At 38.7% G+C, this 19,760-nt stretch overlaps 1 protein-coding gene across 11 annotated transcripts in view; it reads right to left on the bottom strand.

Annotated features, from left to right (window-relative positions):
- Window positions 1-19,760, bottom strand: part of tjp1a (tight junction protein 1a) — a 78,883-nt gene that overhangs the window by 12,116 nt on the left and 47,007 nt on the right. For 5 of the 11 annotated variants that reach the window (XM_088370637.1, XM_088370644.1, XM_088370643.1 and 2 more), the window contains 15 exons: window positions 13,951-14,007; window positions 12,514-12,638; window positions 12,330-12,432; window positions 11,439-11,766; window positions 11,162-11,268; window positions 9,863-10,031; window positions 9,564-9,696; window positions 6,091-6,230; window positions 5,679-5,784; window positions 5,122-5,272; window positions 3,271-3,379; window positions 2,966-3,185; window positions 1,814-1,998; window positions 1,522-1,617; window positions 746-772 (listed from right to left, as the gene is read on the bottom strand). In XM_088370637.1, coding sequence (XP_088226763.1) covers window positions 746-772; window positions 1,522-1,617; window positions 1,814-1,998; window positions 2,966-3,185; window positions 3,271-3,379; window positions 5,122-5,272; window positions 5,679-5,784; window positions 6,091-6,230; window positions 9,564-9,696; window positions 9,863-10,031; window positions 11,162-11,268; window positions 11,439-11,766; window positions 12,330-12,432; window positions 12,514-12,638; window positions 13,951-14,007 — 2,056 coding nt within the window. Of the gene's footprint in view, window positions 1-745; window positions 773-1,521; window positions 1,618-1,813; window positions 1,999-2,965; window positions 3,186-3,270; window positions 3,380-5,121; window positions 5,273-5,678; window positions 5,785-6,090; window positions 6,231-9,563; window positions 9,697-9,862; window positions 10,032-11,161; window positions 11,269-11,438; window positions 11,767-12,329; window positions 12,433-12,513; window positions 12,639-13,950; window positions 14,008-17,537; window positions 17,734-19,760 lie in introns of those variants that run through there. The other 6 variants (XM_088370641.1, XM_088370648.1, XM_088370647.1 and 3 more) reach the window with 4 other exon arrangements.

Below are 19,760 nucleotides of genomic sequence, written 5' to 3' on the forward strand. Positions count from 1 at the left end.
CAGAAAAATGGCGGCAATGTCAGCGTCCTGTACGGTATGTAATGAAATTAGAGATTACTAGACCAACAATGATATAGATGTATGTTTATGTGGTAGAACATTGATTTAACTGAAATTGATAGTGGGTTTTTAAAACATTAATAAGTTAGATTTGCATGGATTAGATTTGAAATGTAACTGTGTGGTTGCAAAACTGATGTATCTTGCAAGTCCCATGGCATATTAAGATGCAACTACCCTTTCACATGAGAATGCCACTCCATTTCCCCCCAAATATTCTTGCAATTAGGTTAATGCAACTTCAGTAACAATATTACAAGTGCAAATCCATCCATCTTGCCAATTTTGTGTCGTGCCACACAATAGCTAAACCCTAAGAGGAACGGTAGAAAACTGATGCATATGAGTGAAATATCTTTGTTTGGTTTGTAATGTTTGGTCATGGCGAATCATCGGCAGGTGGAGAGAGGCCCAGGAGACCTCTTAAAGGAGCTTTAGAACTATACCTCAGCTCATACAGTCTTCAAGATTGTAAGTTAAGGTAATATGAGCTACTAGTTAGTGTATTACGTTTTGTTAGTGGCACGTTTCCCGCAATTATTGTTTTACCAAGTTCCTAAACGAATTGATGGTGTCCTACAGATCTAAAAGCAAGCAATCCATTTACGAAATGCTTGCTGATTAATTATCGGCCATTCTTTAAATCAAATAAAACAAAAGTAAGTTGATGCACTCAATGACATACTTTCTCCTCCTTGTTGTTGCTGTGTTTCTGAAAAGAAAATACAGTTACACAAAGATCACTAGAGTTACGAAGACACAAATCAAGAAATGGAATCATTTCTTATAGCGGTTTGAGTTAGGTATGGTTCTAGCTTTGCTCACTTGGAAGTCAAAGCACACAAATTTTTATGACACGTATCAAAAACATTACACGTTAAAAGGGGTGAGGATGCTTACTTATGTTGTTTTAAATGTTGAAAAAATGACAGCTACACGTGAGAAAAAACAATGAATAAAAAGATGCCACAAAAACAAGACCTGGTGATGACCACAGGGTTAAAACATGAGGGGAAAAAAAAAATTCTGTAAAGAATATGATCAACGTCGAGATAGTAATTGACAGTATAGGAATAATTAGTGTTCCTGTTCAAAAGTGAAGTCTAACAAAAGTACATTACAAGTATATTTGGTGTAATGGTTTGGAGTAACTATCTTTCTCCTCCACCGATCTTAAAAATCAAAAAGTCATTTATCAGTAATTTGTTTGTAACCCTAATTAATTGACTTAAGTCAACTAGTAAATACAGCAGTGTTAAAAAAATCTGGAGCATTTAGTCAGAATCTTGACAATGAGAGAGCTCTGAAAACAAGGGCAATGACCCAACACTGATTTCAACATCTGTTCCATGCAAGGTGATTCACAAAATACATTTGAGCACAAGCTCAGATTTTAAGAATAAATCTCTTACACTGTACACTTTAAGAGGCGAAAAGGGGGACTGGTTGTTGATCACTTACTTGCTAATTCAAAGATATCAGGCTCCTCTCTGGCCAGCTTTTCCCTTGCAACATCTGCTATTGGCCCAAAGATGACCACTGGCCTCAAGAATCCAGCTGTTTTTAAACAAGACATGAAAATTATGTCAATAGCTAATTAGATGAACCGAGAATTTTGTTATACATTTAGGTATGAATTAAAAAAAATAGACACCAAAATAAAATAGTGACATTCATCTGGTTGAAACATCACAAGCAATTCTAATACCAAGAAATGTGAATATTAATATTAAATGCTTTGACCTCTACTTACCTTCCCTTAGTACCACCCTCTCATAAGCAGGGAACTTAGTCTGAACTGGCTGTGCTGATAAGTCCTCCCTGCTCTTCCGCAAATTCCTCTTTGAGCTTCGCAAGCCACGGAATCGCCAGAAATCTGCTCTGTCACCCCCTGGTGTTTTGGGAAGGGTGTACTGTACACTGGACAGCTGCTCAGCCCTGAAGCAAAGAACAGTAGGCTCCGTTGTCATGATTTGAAAATCATAACTAGCTAAACTAGACTTTATTCTACATTTCAAGGTAATTCTACTGTACATCTGAAAAACTAGAATGACCAGTAACTGCAACACTTCACGTAAAATGTATATATATGGATAGATATTTTTGGAGCAAGGGTCTCCAACCTTTTTTTCACCGCGGACCGGTTCATACATTTGGTGAATCTCCAAATATTCAGCGAGTGTGTGTGAGTGTGTGTGTGGGGGGTAATGTTACAACAATGACCGCGAGTCCAATTTTTTCCCCCTTCAATATTGAATGGCTTTTTAGCCTTGCGGTTTAGCTTATGACACTCACAAGGAACTTATATTTGTTGACTAATTAGTTTTGCAGGCATCACTGACTCAATGGCGAGCCGCTTGTCGTCTGTGGGAACCACCTGTCGTTGAAAATCCATATTTCAAGCGGGTCTTCTGGTATTCTCAGCAACTTTTTATTTCTTGGGCATAGGCTCTTGTACTGACACCGCACTGGGCCATTTCCAGATTGCAAACAAATGTTTCATATACATCTGTTCATTTTGCTTATTTGTTTAGCTTATGGATTCAATATTGGCTTCACACGACAGAGACAACTTGACAATCGTCAAGAGTGAATCAGACATGGATGCAATGGAGAGAATCCTGCCACGTTTCAAAATAAAATATTTTTCAGCCTCGGATAACAAAAAAAAATATTAACTTATTATCTTTTTCTTTCATTTGGTTGTGAATCTACTGGTTTAGAACACAGGCATCCAACAAATCAACTGTGTTATGTTCATGTTTCACTAAGTTCTTGTCAATATCTGCAGGCATGACTAACCTGTTTGAAGTTTTGAATACATAAAAACAACCTACATACTAACAAAACAAGTGCAAAGACTGCAAGTGTCTCAGATTAACCTAAGGTGTGATCTGAGACTTACCTGTTCTTGTTGGGTATGATGCCCCTCTCTACCTCCTGATGGTTCTTGCCAATGCGAATAGCAAGCCAGGAGCCTAATTTGCCATTGTAGAGGGTGTCTACCACTCGGAACACCTCGCCCTTGTTAAAGCTCAAGCCATATGGGGACTCTTTTTCGTATTCAAAATGGGTGCGAATGTAGAAGGAGTCGCCCACGTCTGACTCCACTATTCTCCGATACACTGGTGATAAAACAAAATGACATTGTGAAATTATTTTAGTATGCTGGAACAGATGGCTTATGTGTTTCAAGTACTAATAACTCACCATCTTTCTTCTTCTGAGCAAGGATTGTAACTTCCTCTCCCTTTGGGAGATCAAGCAGAAACAGCACTGCCTCTTCTCTAATTATATTGGCAAAGTCTACATTGTTCACCTACAGGTACAAAAACATAAAGTAGTTGTCTAGCACCGTAATCATTCTTAACAAATAAAATAGTTCATTTTCTTATTGTCTTCTTAATTGGACATTTCATTGATGTTTTTTTGTTCCCCTATAGTGGATGAAGGAAAATCTACAGAAAAACAGTTTTTAAAAATGATAATTATTTCAAAAGTCTATCTATTTAAATAAATGTTTGGACTGTTTTGCATCATAGGAAAAGAGTGCTAAATTGGAAACCTGTTTGTCATCAGAAGCTATCAAATCCTCCCCTACGACTAAGCTGCCTCCCCCTCACGTCCCGCTGCCCTCCCAAACACAATAAGTGATGTTTATTGACTCTGCTTGAGGGCCAGCAAAGGAAGCAGAAACACATGGGCTGAATCAGTGAACTTCTGAACGACACCTTTATCCTTCCCAGAAACAGGACGACTTGATGTCTTTATCTCCGGTAAAACACCAGGAACAAAAAAGCAACAATTCGAAGATGGAAAACAATGTCCTGGAAGTCTTTACATGTTTGTGCAGCACAATGGGAAGAACATGCGCAAACACAGAAAGTTATCTGTGCAGGTGGCGGGGAACAAAAAACATTGCATATCCAGCTAATATAGGCGTTCATAAACAATTATATGAGCTTCAATTATAGTCCAAAATGTCCAATATGGCAGCATATAAGGTATGTCATTATTTTGATAATTAATGGGATTAATCCTTTTTCAGGTAATCAGATGCCATTGATATTTGCACTTTTATTGGTTATACACACTGACTGATTAAATGCTAGAAAAGGAGACCCGTTTGTTCCTTTAATACGATGCATTTGCCAGACAGAGACTTTCCCTAATACACTATTATCGGACTACATTTTCGAGAATGTTCTAATGGATTTATGATTTCTTATGTCCAATATTTTCATTGCTTTGACAAGCCACTGAATTATTTCATGCTTTTTAGCATTACAAAATTTGTGCGAAAAATGTTGACTTAAATTCTGCAAGCATAATCATTTGGAACTTATTGCAGGTTGTACAAACAGTGCATTTGAGAACTGAATTCAATGGCGTCATCCAGTCAACTGGCGCTCAGTCAAACAGAATAACTGCTCAAGAGGTCAGAGCGCAAGAAACACTCCTATTGTTTGTTCATATTGGACACAAGGGGAGCCTAACACAAGGCACAGCTAGGCAATGACTCACAAACTGACAGATCAAGTGCATTGTACTCTTTTCCCAGTACCATTGTAGTGATGGAGTCCAGTGGATTCATTAAAGTTTGTGTAGGCTGCTACCACTTGCTAACCACCAGCTGTTACTCCCACTATGATACAATTTTGAAAAGGAATTTGACTAATGATACTTTCCAGAGACCTTAAATGTGAAACATAGACAACGATTCAGCTTCATGAATGAATGAATCATGCTTCTATGTAAGACAGTCCTACTCAGCTCAGAGACAGATGGCTGGAGGATTTTCTTTTTCCTGGAACATTTCTGACTTGTTGTTCAGTCCAGGACAGTGTTAAGAATGTTGTTAAAAAGACAGTAGCACCACTACTTTCTGTTCTAAATGTTTCAACTCGAACGTAATTCATTCAAGTGACTGCAATGCCCCCCCCAACCTGAAACCATGTTAAAATAGTAATATCAACTTAGTTCAATGATTTTTGCCCTAAGTAAATTTAATGTCAGCATGTGTGCATGTGCATGATAAGAGATTGTTGAAGTGCTTAGTACCCTGAGAATCTGGTCCCCTTCTTCCAGTCCTTCCTTAGCTGCAGGACTGTCCTCCAAAACTCCGGCTACAAAAATTCCAACATCATTTCCTCCAGCCAGCCGAAGTCCGACACTCTCACCCTTTTTGAACTTGACCAGTTTCATACTTGGCCTAAAATAGAAAATTGATGGTCAGATGGTACTTGGCAAAAAATGTGCATACATTAGAAAAGAGAACACGCACGCTTAAATTTGCTCTGATAGAATTATCATTACTCATCCATTAGGCAAGGGCTGGTTACCCGTTTGATAATTTACCGTGGTTTAAAAAGGCAAATTTTCAATAACTGGTAAACGGTAGTGAGCTTTTTTTTTTTTTTTTTTAAGAGGACTCCATAGGATTGCTGTATACCCCAGTAAACCCCCCCCTCCCAAAAAAGAAACAACAATTATTTTTCTATTAGTATTTTGCCATCATAATGCTATATTTTTTTCCACATTTATTTATTTATAATCTCGGAAGACGGTTGCTGATTCCAGGCTTGACTGAGCTTTGTGTGAGCAGAGAGGATATTGACCTGAGGATACTGTCATCATGAGCGGCGCTGGGCACAGGTGCATCAGAGGGGCTGACTGGCAGGTCCACATCAGGCTGGCCAGGCTGTGCATACACAGGCTTTGGTTCTGCCAAAATATAATCAAGAGTAACCTTCATTAACAGCCTTCATTGAGATGCTCTAAACCAGTGCTTATTATTTTCTGTTATGCCACCCCAGGAACAAGAAAATATTTCACACCCTTCCACCTTTCATCGACTATAAATAGTATTTATTTGTCTATAAAATTGTAATAAGTACACTTCTGCATAAATTGTATCCTAGTAATTAACATGTTCCCTTGCTGACAGGTTTCATGTCCTCCCGCCCCCTCCCCTTCTTTGCCAACGACAACACAGGCTTGAAGATAAAAGAGGGAAAAAAAACTATGTACCAGGCAGCGGAGGTAACTGACTGTCATCTCTGGAGCTGGTTTGGTCACTGGCCTGAGACAAGACACCATCATCAGCGCTTTTGACTGGCATGGACATAACAACCGGTGGTTTAGATCGCTCCTCATCTCGACTTCGATGGCTGAAAGAAACAAAAGGTCCCAATTACATGACTGAAATCTCAACAGCAGAATAACAATTGGAAGTTTCTTGACGTTTCTTAAAGGGTTGAATTTGGTAAATATACGTATATATAATTCAATCGCAATAGCAGAATCAACAAGACAGAATCTGTTCTCTTAACATAAATGTGGTTAAAAGTGAATGATTACTGGTAGAATGAAAAGGTATTTTCTTTGTACAAAGCATAGCAATAGCAGAATCAGCAAGACAGAATCTGTTCTCTTAACATAAATGTGGTTAAAAGTGAATGATTACTGGTAGAATGAAAAGGTATTTTCTTTGTACAAAGCATCAGAAAATAACCCACTCCCCCAAAACAAAGGACAAGTCAACTTCATTCAATTTTCTATTCATCGTGGAAAGAACAAACAAGGTTGGACTGTACGTATGTCCGTGTATGTATTAGAAGAGAGAGGTGGGCGGCGCTGGAGGGGGTTGGGAAGAGTGTGAGGCCTACAGAGAATGGGCTGTGCTACTTAAAACAATAGTTAAATTCCAATCTCATCACATGACTGCATGCAGGAACACAGCACTGGAACTGTACTAAGAGCCCAAAAGAACTTTGAAGAGGCAGACTAAACCACAAGCTACAATGAAACCACTATTTTAATGTGATACTGACACAATTATATTATTGTTTTATATTTTTGTGTCTTTTACACCCAAGAATGCCACTCTTAAGCTATTTAAGACATCCTTTCCTCTGACCTCAACTAATTTTACACTGACCTGTGCATATTTCTTTTACATCAGAGTCAAGATCAACCACAACAAAAGTGTACATTATTACAACACAATTTCTTTTGGAGAAAAAGCGCACAAATGTATCCACTGCGTGTAATGCTTGTATGATTGAAAAACATGGCAAAAGATGGACAGTGAGAGCTGTGGCTTGAATTATTTCACATGATCAGTACAATGCAACATATTTATTGAAGGAAAGCTTAATACCAAACAGCGTGTTTTTAAGAACACTTAGTTTAAATAAGAAAATAATAGATAGAAATAATACATTTGTACTGTTAGCAAAATTCAAAAAAAATTAAATGAAAAAAAGCTAATTACGGTACTCACACATATGTCTGGGTAAACTGCACCATGACACTAAAGTGGCTCTGGAATGGAAGTCCGTGAGAAGCACGATTGCTCCTACTCCCAAAATAAACCCATGCCCAATAGGAGATACTCTGTGTGGATGGGAGTTTTAAATAATTTGGCCCATTCAATAACACTGAAGATGTTTTGTCCAAAGGAAGAGAATGCATCTAAGCCCTGCAGCCAATCAGGTTAAGCAAACCATCTGTTCTCCGGCAAAGCACTGTGGGAAGTATGTCAAATTCCTTTTATCCGACTGTAACGGAGAGATAATAAAACATTCTCTTACATCACAATTTAGTGACAAGCATATTGTTATTCCCTCTTCCACCGCTTCAGCCATAAAAACATGAAAACTGGAATAAACTAAGACTCTGATTACATACAAACGACGGCTTGCTTCTAGAGTTAAGAATTCTATGGTATGTTATACTTACGGACATGCGATTTGTGACCATAACTTTATATATTGCAGTTTTAGCTCACTATTACAAATGTTTTCTTGCTATTTCTCTTCCTTCTAAGTTAGACCAGTCAAAAAATTTGAAGGAAAATTTGTTTTACAAATACAAAGACCATGAACAATAGAAAACTCATCGCCCCAAAAATTGCAATGAGAGGCGTAACCCCCCAAAAACTCAAACTCTACTTGCAGATTTTCTCTGCAGATTTTGTCTATTACGAGCTATTTTTAGAATGTAATTCTCACAATAAACAAGGGACGACTGTCAATAAAACATATATTTATATGAAAATAAATAAAGGTTACATAAACAATGTAATTTAAAAAATGATGCATATGATAAATGATGTACCACTCTCAATAAATTAAACATTGTAATTTAAAAAATCATGCATATAATATCGGCTGAATATATTGTCATGGATTAGTATCACGTGAGTATAGCATCAAAGGAAAATCAAACCGAGCACCGGTCGACCACCATTCTGCCCGCAAGTTCAACAATTTGACTCAATACAATGAACTGTCAAACTACACTCAGCTGGTCCATGTCGGTTATTGACCTCTTGCTCTCTCGCACTCTTTTCTCATCCAGTGAGGCAAGGTGACTTCGACAGAATGTATTTGCAGTTTAGAAGCACATATCACAGATGAAAAGTTTCTAGCATGTTGATAAATCACTGCTACTGGGACATTTAAAAAGGATCTATGTCCTTTTCAATGTTCAACTACGATTTACTCTGTCTTCCATTAGGAAGTACTCAGCATTGGACTAGCAGTTCAGGCAACAAAGTGGACAGGACTCCCTTGATAAAAAACTTGTTTGACATAAACAGCCATTTTTTAATCAAAATGCTACAGGCCTCTTTGTCCCAAATAAGTCACCAGCCCCAAAAAAAAAACTGGGAAAAAAAACACTTCCTGCATGCTTAGTATTGGATTCAAGTCATAATGAGTTTGACTATTTTCACACTAACTCCTGAAGAATACTGTATTGTCAACTGTGACTATAAACTGGCAACTGACTGTCTTGTTCAAGCCAGGTGGTGCATGGCTGCTTAACAAAAATGACAAGCCAGTTTCTCTCCCCAGTTTTGTTTTCCCATCTTCCCCAAAGCCGCCAAGAGCTGTGCCAACAAGATGTTTAATCTGTTGTTTTTCACTATGAGTTTTAAATGCTCGGTGCCAAACAATCTGATTTAAAGGTAATGATCTGATAGGTAATAAAATCTCTTGGCAAGCGCATCATTCTTTCTAGAGTATTTATCTTGTAAGCTCACCCGTGCAACCAATAATTTACATTACGTTAGTAAAGGTTATGAAAACTGTCTTGGCAAGATTAATGAGTTGAACAGAAGATGTTTATACATGTCACTGACAACAATTCAAAGTGTTTGGTTGGTTTTATGTTGGTTGAAATGGTTTTGCGGTTTAGTCAATCACTTTCAAACACAGCAGGCAAGTAAACAAGAAGATGGGTCAATACCTCTTCCCTCGCTTAACCTTAGTCTGGGGAAGGCATATAAAAACACATTGACGACTCCTGGGGGAGTTTGATGGTTTATGCATGCATCTAGTGATTTTTGCATGAGTGGTGGGTAGTTGGCACCTAACATGTAGGAGTGACGAAGTATTTATATGAGTGTGGATGTATCACAGAGCGTGGGTGTATCACAGAGCGTGGGTGTGACAGATCGGTTTAAATCAATAGTTGGCCTATGATTACTCCCTTACCTGCCATTGGTGATCTGCCGAGGTGAGAGTCGGAGATGGTCCGATGGCTCATTCTTGTCAGGTGAGCGTGAGCGTCCCCGGCCACGGGATCGATTGGAATGGTCTGATGTCAGTGAATGTATTTCTGAAATGTCTGTGAAAGTCAAAACAGATTTTTATTGTAGTCAAGTGTTGAGGAAGTCCAATAGCAAGACATACACCTTTTATATAAAATAGTAAGTCTATTGCAAAAAAACAAAAACAAAACACAGATACATCTAATTAGTCCCATGTAGCATCCTTCAAGCCTGTTATCTCACCATCTCTATCGGAGTTATTGGCTGACGGAATGCTGTCATCTAGGTCAGGAATGCTCAGGAGCGTGGCTCTGTCATCTCTCTGAACAACCATTTTTAGCTTGCCCTTTGAGCGCTCAATCAGTTTCTTGGCATCTATCAGTGATAGGTTCTCAGTAACTGTCCCATTGATCTGGTGAAGGGAAATGGATGGATGATCATTAAGAAATAGCATAATCATGTGCAACATTTACATTGAGTGACCACATAGTAATTATTATAAAAAAGAATTGGAAAAGTTTCACCCGGACACCATGGCCTGCATGATAACATATCAAACATGAGAGCTGTATCTGTAAATTATCTTTTGTAAAGGGTACTAATACTTAGCTTTGATTGAAGCTTAGAGGCAATATCTTGGTAATTAAAGCTATGAGGTTGCAGCACTGTACGACATAATGAAAAATTAAACATGTTAATTAAAATTGTGCATTATTATCTTTCTAAAAACTAACTATTTGATACAGCTCTTGCATATTACACAATAATTAAAGTAATAATTTAAAAAATATATATAACCAGCAACATACAACTCAACATACTACTTTCACATATTACAAATTATAAACAGCAAACCATCCCCACAACCACATGCAACCAAGCATGCTCGAGAGCATGAAATTGACTAATAGTGGAGTAATAATTGAATAATAGTGGTGGTACCCTATTAAACACAATAGAACGTTTATAATAAAGTAATCTTATTTAATCCACTAGAAATGTGAGTCAAAGTTTTCCTATTCACAACAACACTCCAAAATTATAGGACACGATTTCAAGTCGCATTTGGAGCCATCAATATTTCCATGACAAACTCATGCAGTCAAGTTGGCTATATTTCAAACCATTTAATTACTTTTTGTCTCCTCAAACAATCGCTTCAGGTGTTAGGACGCTCCAGTCAAACTGAACAGGTACTGAACTACTATTGACTTGATTGAATATTGACTACTAGTGACTTGATTCAATACCAACTCAAGATAGATGGGTGCAAATCGGTGCCAGGCGAGCATAATGATTGATATTTAATACGAAAGATATTTGGTGGAGGGGTGGGGGGGGGGGGATTCTGATGTGTTTGCATGATAATTAAGTACTGGCATCACTGTAAAAGCCGCAACACCTCATTGATCACAATAGCACAATGTTTAGTTTTACCATATCAAAAATGAAGACTAGCAAACAAAATCAGCTTCTGTCACCATTAATAACACTACCAATCTTTTACACCAAATGTCATGCAAATGCTCTTTATCTTCTTACCTTTAGAACTACGTCTCCCTCCTGGATGTTTCCATCCCTGGCAGCAAGGCTCTCAGGCGAAATGTCCTTCACAAAGATGTGGCTGGCTAATCGCAGTCCATATTCTGCTTTCGGAGTTGAGATACAGAGCAATCAAACCAGCAGCGGCATTTTTTTTTTTCTACAGATAATCATTCAGACTAAACTCTGAATGCTCAGTAAAGCTGCTTTATTGTATATTACTACAATATAGGTCAATTTAGTTGCTTTGCAACGTGCAAATTGTGTGTATGCTCACCTTCATGTTTCCGTGACTTGACAAGTGTGACCTTGGAAGGCCTGCTGGGAGCAGAGGAGGCTTGCGAACGTCGATCAGAGCGTGGTGAGACGCTCCTTTCCCGCGAGGCACTGTGATCCCGTCTTCCACTGCTGCTACGTTCACGATCGTGTCGCCGACTACTGCTCGTGCCTCCACTTGCGCCAGCATAGGCACTTTGGTCAGCACGACCACGGTGATGCTCATAGCCATCTTCCTCATCGCTTTCCCCTTCCTCATGCTCTGACATGGTCTCCCTGTCCCCTGGCCGAGAAACAGGGATCTGTACTTTCCTTTTCCTCCGAATAGTCTGAGAAATAAAAAATGGCAGTCTTAAGGCACAAAAAGTGGCTACTTTTTACACGAGCATCGAAGTGAAAAGGCACACCATCACCATGACGGTACAGAGAGGATTTATTCATACTGATTTTTTTGAAGAGGCACTTTTAATTGAATCACAAACAACATGCCGACATTATTGTCAATGAAAAAGCAGAAACTGTTTCGCTGTCGGTGAAGAATACAAAGAGAGGAAACGGTGGGTGAGAAAGAAGTGACTATGACTAAAGACCTCAGTTTTTTTTTTTTTAATACATTATTTGGAAATTTTCCCAGAATGCAAATGAGGACTAAAAGGCTTCTGGTTAAAATTTTGGTTGACCTTTGTGCATTGTTTTTTAGAGTGCCAATTATTTCTGATTGCATGTGGAGTCGTATCATAACTAACTGCAGACCATTAGCAACTATTGAGAACTAGTTGCAGAACGACTGAACAATTATATCACGTTGCGGTGACTCAACACGTACGACAGTATAAAAAGGTTGAAGCAAGCAGCATACAAAACAAACATTCAATGTTTACATCATACTTACTATCTTTGCATTTTTGCCACTCTTGCGCAGTTGTTGTACAGCATACGCATGCTCCACATTGTCCATAGACACTGCATTAACCATAACCACTCGGTCATTTTCTCTGAAATATCAAACATGAAGATAATTAACACAGGGAGTGAGTGACATGTAAGTATGCTGAGGGAGCCTTGTGGAAACTTACTGCAGCAAACCCTCTGCTGGACCTCCTTTTAAAACATCAGATATCACAATGGACGTCTCCCCACTTTGAAAATGTGGGTTGTCTCGTCCACCTGAGATGGCAATGCCAAACCCAAACCCAGCAGCCTGCAGAGGCAAATTTAGATCACAATGTACAAATATGGCATATTATGTTCTTAAAATGTGTATTGTTTAAAAAGCCCATTTAAATCTTGTATTTAGGCAAACAAAAAAAAAAAAAGGAAGCCAAATAAGTTTGGAGAACACGTTTCCACCTGCAACGGACAGCTCTACAGAAGCAGGCCATGTGAAGTAAACTTGCACCCACAAAATCAGCAGAGCCAGAGGGCTAGCAACCGCGGCCAACAATGAGCTGCTCCTTTAGCCTCACTAAAGCTTCTACTAATTAGATTGCAACAACCGGGCCAGTCTAGACAGGCACTCCAGTCAAGTTGGTCCCGGGGCACAACCAGGTCAACTAAAAAATATTTTATCGCTCACTTTTGGACACAACTATGTTCATTCTTGCTGTAAATGTTCAAGATGCTTACTCGATTTGTTATTAATTCAATGTACTAAAACAGTGATTCAATGACTTAGCTGGGTCTTTTATGTAAATTGTTATTTCTTTTAATAACCACATTTTGGGGACATTGTAATACTGTCAAATTCAAGGTAAGACATTAAGAAAGGCTGTTTTCTGTTCTAGCATGACTGTGCTCCAGTCCAAAAAGCAAGTCCCATTAATGTATACTTGGATGAGCTTGGTGTGAAAGATCTTGGCTGGCCTACACAAAGCGCACTGACCTCAGCCCCACCCAACACTGAACAAGAAAGGAGATGGTAAGCCTGGCCCACTCAGCCAATATCCATGACTTCACAAATGTTCTTTTCGTTGAACAATAAAACATATAAAACATTCCCAGAAATGCATGGAAAATATCTCCGCACGTTTAAAAGGTGTTAGAGTACAAAAAAGAGGACTGACTCCATATTTTCTGTTGGTCTAATATGCCTCGCTGATCAGTGGTTCAAACTCATTTTGTCTATTAGGATTCGGACTTGTACTATAGTGACAAGAGTTGACGTTAAAAGAAATCTGATCATGCCACACATCTTCCTCTTTGCTTTGAGCAGGAAGGAAGGGAAAAGAAGTAGATAGGAAGTGGATGCTGATGTCTTTCTTCCTTTAGTTTGGTTTCCTGCCATCTGGGCTCCTTGACTATTGTTCCAGCACCATACATCCTGCTCCTACAGCTGCTCCTCTCAGTTCAAGAAAAGCAGACATAGGATTGGGTACAGTACATGGAGCAATGTAGAGGGAGATGTTTCGAACAAATGAGGACAACTTTGCAATTAGGACAAGATAAAGAGAGGGAGTGGGGAAAGACAATGGAGAAGAAATGGCTAAATGAATTATAGGGCTGTAAACACCTACCCTGTGAAGGGTCACTGTGTGCTGTTCCCATATGACCGTTTCCTCCATTGCTGCACTCTGAAAGGGAAAAAAATAAAACGTTAATTATACTATACATTAGTCCATGATTTAAGTCTTGTCGTTTAAACCAAACGTCGTTTATATCCAAACCCAAACATTGTTTATCTTAATGGAGGATTGAGAATCAAGACATTAATAAAAAAGTAAAGTCATAGGAAGAGAGGCAATGTCTTGCTTTATTGGCATGACTTGTGGGTCCGCAAGTCCTCATGTGAAAAGATTATGAATGACATTAAATGTGAGTAAAGCGCTACTAAAGATCGCGTGAGATATGAAATGTGCACAAATTATTCTTGGCTGGGTCATACAAGAGAGCTGAAGCAAAGATTGGTTAATTTCGCAACTCGTCTGTCACGGTGGATTAACTAACGCTACATGAGCGTCCATCCACTCGGTTGCGTCAACTGTCAACCAAGTTTTCCATATGACTGCATGTTTCTTTTGCTTATTCGGAAAGTTCAGAGTTCAGAAAAGAGTCGTTCTAACTTCAAGGGTCTTTGCTTGGACTCAGATCATCGGTCTGAAACTAGCTTTTTTTAACAGAGTGGCAGTGGCTTGCCTAAATTGTTCACATTCAGCTGATGCAGCCCCGCCATTGTCAGATGTTTTTGCCTGTAGGGCGTGAGGTTACAGCTGTCTGTGGCAGAGAGCTGAGCCCAATCCAACATGGCAATAAAAAGAAAAGACAAACGCCACCATGCATGGCAGAGTGCACATTAACTTCCACTTCCATAATCAGGCCTCCAAAACAACACACAGCATGCTATAGTAGAACAATTGGATCTATCATCAGCAGCTGCCTATTCACTACTGTCATTTTCTTTTATTAATAGTGTTTGGTTGCAAATGGCAGTGGGCAACAGAAGGAAGTTAAACTGAGCATGTATATGAAATGTATATTTATATGAAAAATTCCTAGCCAACAACAGTGCCATTGGGGCTGCACTTGACCAAAGTTCCTGAAATTAATGATGTAAGAAAAGACACACTCTATTCCTAATTTAGTCACAGATCAGCTATTTAAGCAAAGTTTTGCAAGACGACTACACTGGTAAACAGCTAATTGTAATCAGATAGCTTTATGTATCCCTTAACATATTTTTGATGCAGATTTTAAAAAATCACAGGTTTTTTTGTTCTTGTGCATTGGATTTTTGAGATATTTTCTTTTTTTTTTTTTAAGTTTGGCATATGCACAACACAGATATTACCATAAGTGGCACCTGTTGCGAAATTTAACCCTTAATTAATTCATAAATATGATTAAATTCTAACACTATATTACATATTATTATTATTGCACTTACTGTACATCTTGAGTTATGGTGCTTTTACTCACTCATCATTTCAGTCATCCGCAACAATGAATCAGTTGGCCCCATCCTATTGAAAACACAGTTAACCCTTTGACCCTAATTTCCATGGCAGCTCTGTGTGGATGTTATTTATGTCCATAATTGGCACACAGCTTGGGCATCCCCCAAAACTATCCACCCCTCTCGAGAACCCCTCCACTGTCTGCCTCTACAACTCTCACAGTAATGCTGCTATTGTTCGAAAAGTTCTGACCCATTTAGCCACTGCTCCCACTGACATTCCCAAACACTTCTATTTCTCTCAAGTGTTTTGCCATATAATCAGCCATCCGTTCACCCATATCTAACTGTCGAGGCCCACATGAGAAACAACAGGGTGATGGGTCATGGAGAACAGAGAACTTGAACGGTGACTTGTTTGGCAGAACGGTATGAAGAGGAACATCACATTTAATGTCTCACGGTGAAGCGTTGTAAGATGCCTCAAAGTGCATGCAGTTCGGTTTACCTGTCTTGTAAGAGTCACAGGTGCTCAACTCCAATTGCAAAAATGCACTTTGGAGAAATATATTAATTCTATTGCTCATTATAAACAAGATCAAAGGGGTAGAAGGTAAAAAATAATGTTCATATAGCATAAATTAATTAAAAAAAATTGGGAGGACTTTCTCCAAGACGATTAACAGAACAGGTAAGGGTGGAGCTTATCCAGTTTTTAGTAATTCATCCACAAGGCCAGTTAGGGTTAGGGCTCAATACCCATCCCTCATCATGGATCAGTGAGTTTATCAATGAGTGAAAATCTACAGATACATTGTGATTTAGTTAATTCTGAATAATAATTGTGTTTTCACCATCGAGGACCAGGAGAAACAGCTGGTTGAAACCAACCATGTTTTAGCAAACCTTCCACAGAACTCAGAGCAAAACTAATCATCTGCTACAACACTCAATGTTCATTGCTCAAAATTTGCATTCATATTCTATGTTCAATCCTATCCTGTAGCAATTGTGCACAACTCTGCTGACATCAGCAGGAGTGCTGTTGCTTCGGTTTGAATGCACTTGCAGTCCGAAGAGAAATTACAGACGTGCAACTCATCCGATACGCATTATTCTGCTAAATCACAATCACGTTAAGTCATTCAAAACATTCAGAGTTATCAGCACACAGAAGTTAGAATGTCAATAAGTCTTTAAAAAATGGAAGCCATTTTAACTCTTACATTCAAGATTCAAAAATGTGTTTTTGAACACGCCTGTCTTAGATGTGTTGGAATATTTACTGAGACTATATTTTACGCCATTGAGATTATAATAATAATTCTTCACTGCACTCTGAAATGACCATTATATGCTGGTGGATTGGTTGTAAAGTATCAGGATGGAAAGCTAACGAAAGATGTAAATAAGGCAAATGAGTATTTTAGCACTTACATTCATAAACATGACAAATTCTGCTATCTCACAATGTATCAGTTTATATAAAAGCACCTATTTTGTTATTGGAACATTGTGGGTCACTGTAGCAAAAATAAAAAACACAAAATATGCTTGTCTCGTTTTTGATGTAAATAAAACCAAAAATACTAACGAGACAAAGGACAAAGTTCTTTTAAGTGACACAATAGTGTAGTGTGAAACAATAGCGTACTTGATGTTGCCCAAACTAATGGCAGCCTAGTGTATTTATACTTCCATATTAGTCAGGCTTCAACTATGGCCAGCAGGGCCGGGGGGCTGGGAAACAAAGAACAGCAATCAAACCACACATGACTGTGTACGTGTACACAGACACACACACGCACACAAACACACACACACACACACAAGGCATAATGTACAGGGTCTCTTTGTTCAAGCCTGCCTTGGCCTGGCCTCGCCTGATACACAGTCTGATACAGATAATAAGAAGTCACTCCAACTCTTCAAAGGCTAATCCACTCATTTTGGCCATACTGATGAAGTGAGTGGAAGATTAGTGATGATATGGACAACAATAATGTGCTGAAGAGAGCCATGAAAATTTTTGGAATGCAGTATACGACTCCACTGTAACACCCGCAAAATGGCGTCGCTAAAGTCAACTAACTTGAAAGCACTCAAACGGCAAAATTGATTGACGATTTTGCTTTCACATCAAAGCAATTTTATATTAAAATCAAATTGAAAGGTGGCAACATCCTAATATCTAAATAGCCCGTTACTCACCTATCTTGCATCTTCTTTGCTGAACCACAGGACTGATTCAAAATAGCAGGAAAACTTAAATAGAGATCAATAAAAATCATTAAGCACATCGCTCTTTTTTTTGCATTTTTCAATATTGACTAGGATCCGACCATGCGTCTTCTAGAGAAGGACAAGAAAGTGGTAAAGCCTTTCCAATGCTTTAGATCAGTGTTCCTGCACTCCTTGACAGCCCGAGGCAGGATGTAAGCGAGAACAGCCACAGCACCCACAGGAAAACACGCAGTTTCCTGTTTGCAGGAAATCGCTTCAACTTCCACTGAAAAGTTTAAAATTCCTCCTTATATAGCTCAACTAATCTCATGGCCTCATCACTTCAAGCAGCTTCAGCAGTCTTTTCCACCATATAGAAATCTTAAACTTCTGCAGAATAGTCAAGTAAAGTATACATACAAAACGTGGGCAGGGGGAGTATCATAATTTTCATTTTTAGACTGACAACTACAACAAGAACTGCCACCCTTCATCAGCTTTGGAGGGAGGGAATGCCAGTATGCCACATTTACAATACAGACAAGAAAGAAACTCATTGTATCATGATCTGTATAACTGTATCCAACTGAATTAAATTGTTCTGCTTTAAAATCAAACCGTCCTTGACTTGTATTGCACCACGTATGTATTGAAATATCTGTCGAATCTTCTTTTAAAGGACTGATGCACAACCCTAATTTAAGTAATAACCCTAATATATAGTCCTAGGGATGTAAGAAGGTTAGACAGACTTTACGATTAGTGATCGGCCAGGCTGATTATCGGCGCCGATATTCGGCATTTTACCGATTATCGGCATTGCCCTTTTTTACTAACCCTGCGGCTAATAATTGATCATTTAAAATTGGGTCAGGGGTGAATAATTTCCGCTCTGGCTGTACAGTAGTTACATTAAGCATAGTTAATGTTGCATCTTAGTTTTGAATGATAAAGTCTTTCTTATCACATGTTGTTAAAACATAACATTTTAATTTAGATACTTTCACGTTCACTTTTACTTTCAGTTAACTTTATAGGAGATGCTGCACTTAGTAAACTTTAAGCATAAAAAAAGGACAGATCCAGCGATATGCAAATCTATGGGTGCAGAACTGCAATTATGAGAGGCACACTGGGGTGGGAAAAAGAGAATACCGTCAGCGCAGTCACAATAAGCACACAAGGCGTTAACAATAAATCATGACATCGTTCCTCTCTAGTATGCCATTCTTTGTGTTCAGTAACCAACACAGACTATCATATCGAAAGCTCGGATGGACAGAGGCCATTTTTAGAGCAGGTTTTGTGACTGCGATGTGGTATAGAGGACAGCCAGAACTGTGCATACACATGAATGAGTAGATGAGGGCAAAACGCCAATAGGCAGATGACAATGATGATGATGGTGATGATGTGGCTAAGTACTGATGCAGTGTTGTGCTGGCATGATTTAATATGCTTGAGTTAATTAGTCTCAAAGAGCAACTCTACTCTGTTATATATCTCTATGAAAAGCACCACAAGGAGCCCCTTCAGCAGAACAAACACATTTACACACCTCTGACTGAAAACTATCTGATAAAGATTTGCTGCTGGAGTGGTGAGGCTAGGAATAAAATACAAAACCTATAATCCAGGCTTTTGGATTAAAACGTTAATCTGAGCCATGCTTTCCTCTGAAGACTATTGCTGCTGCTGCTGTCTCATGACAGCAGACGCGGGGAAATAAATAGAAGGATGGATGGACTGAGGGCTTGCTGGATGCAAAACGGGAGACCACTGTCATGTCTGTGTATCCGATTCTCACTGTACATTGCCACATTCAGGAAGACGTGTCTCAGTCGCAGCTGCATGCCAACCATTTGAGAAGGAACATATTTTTCTCACCCTCAAGTACAGCTGGGTCATATGGTTTCAAATACAATATCCATTTTTACTCCTACAATCATTTGCATACCCAATTTCAATTGAGCATTCACCCTTCGCCTTTAGAAAAAGCAAATGACATTATTCAGAAAGGGTTAGATTGTCCCCCCACCCTTCTTTATGTCTCCTGATGTTAAACAAGGTATGAATGACTTCTTTGTTTTTTTTTTCAAAGCATTCGCTTATGTCAATTTTCACACAAAAAAAAAACAGAAATAAATATTTGTTTCGTACTGTTAAAAGCGTAAAGGCGTAAAAGCGATCTTTATTATGTAGCATTGTAAA

The sequence above is a fragment of the Syngnathus floridae genome, chromosome 3, assembly GCF_059516105.1.
Source record: "Syngnathus floridae isolate MCC-2025c chromosome 3, RoL_Sflo_1.0, whole genome shotgun sequence".
NCBI lineage: Eukaryota > Metazoa > Chordata > Actinopteri > Syngnathiformes > Syngnathidae > Syngnathus > Syngnathus floridae.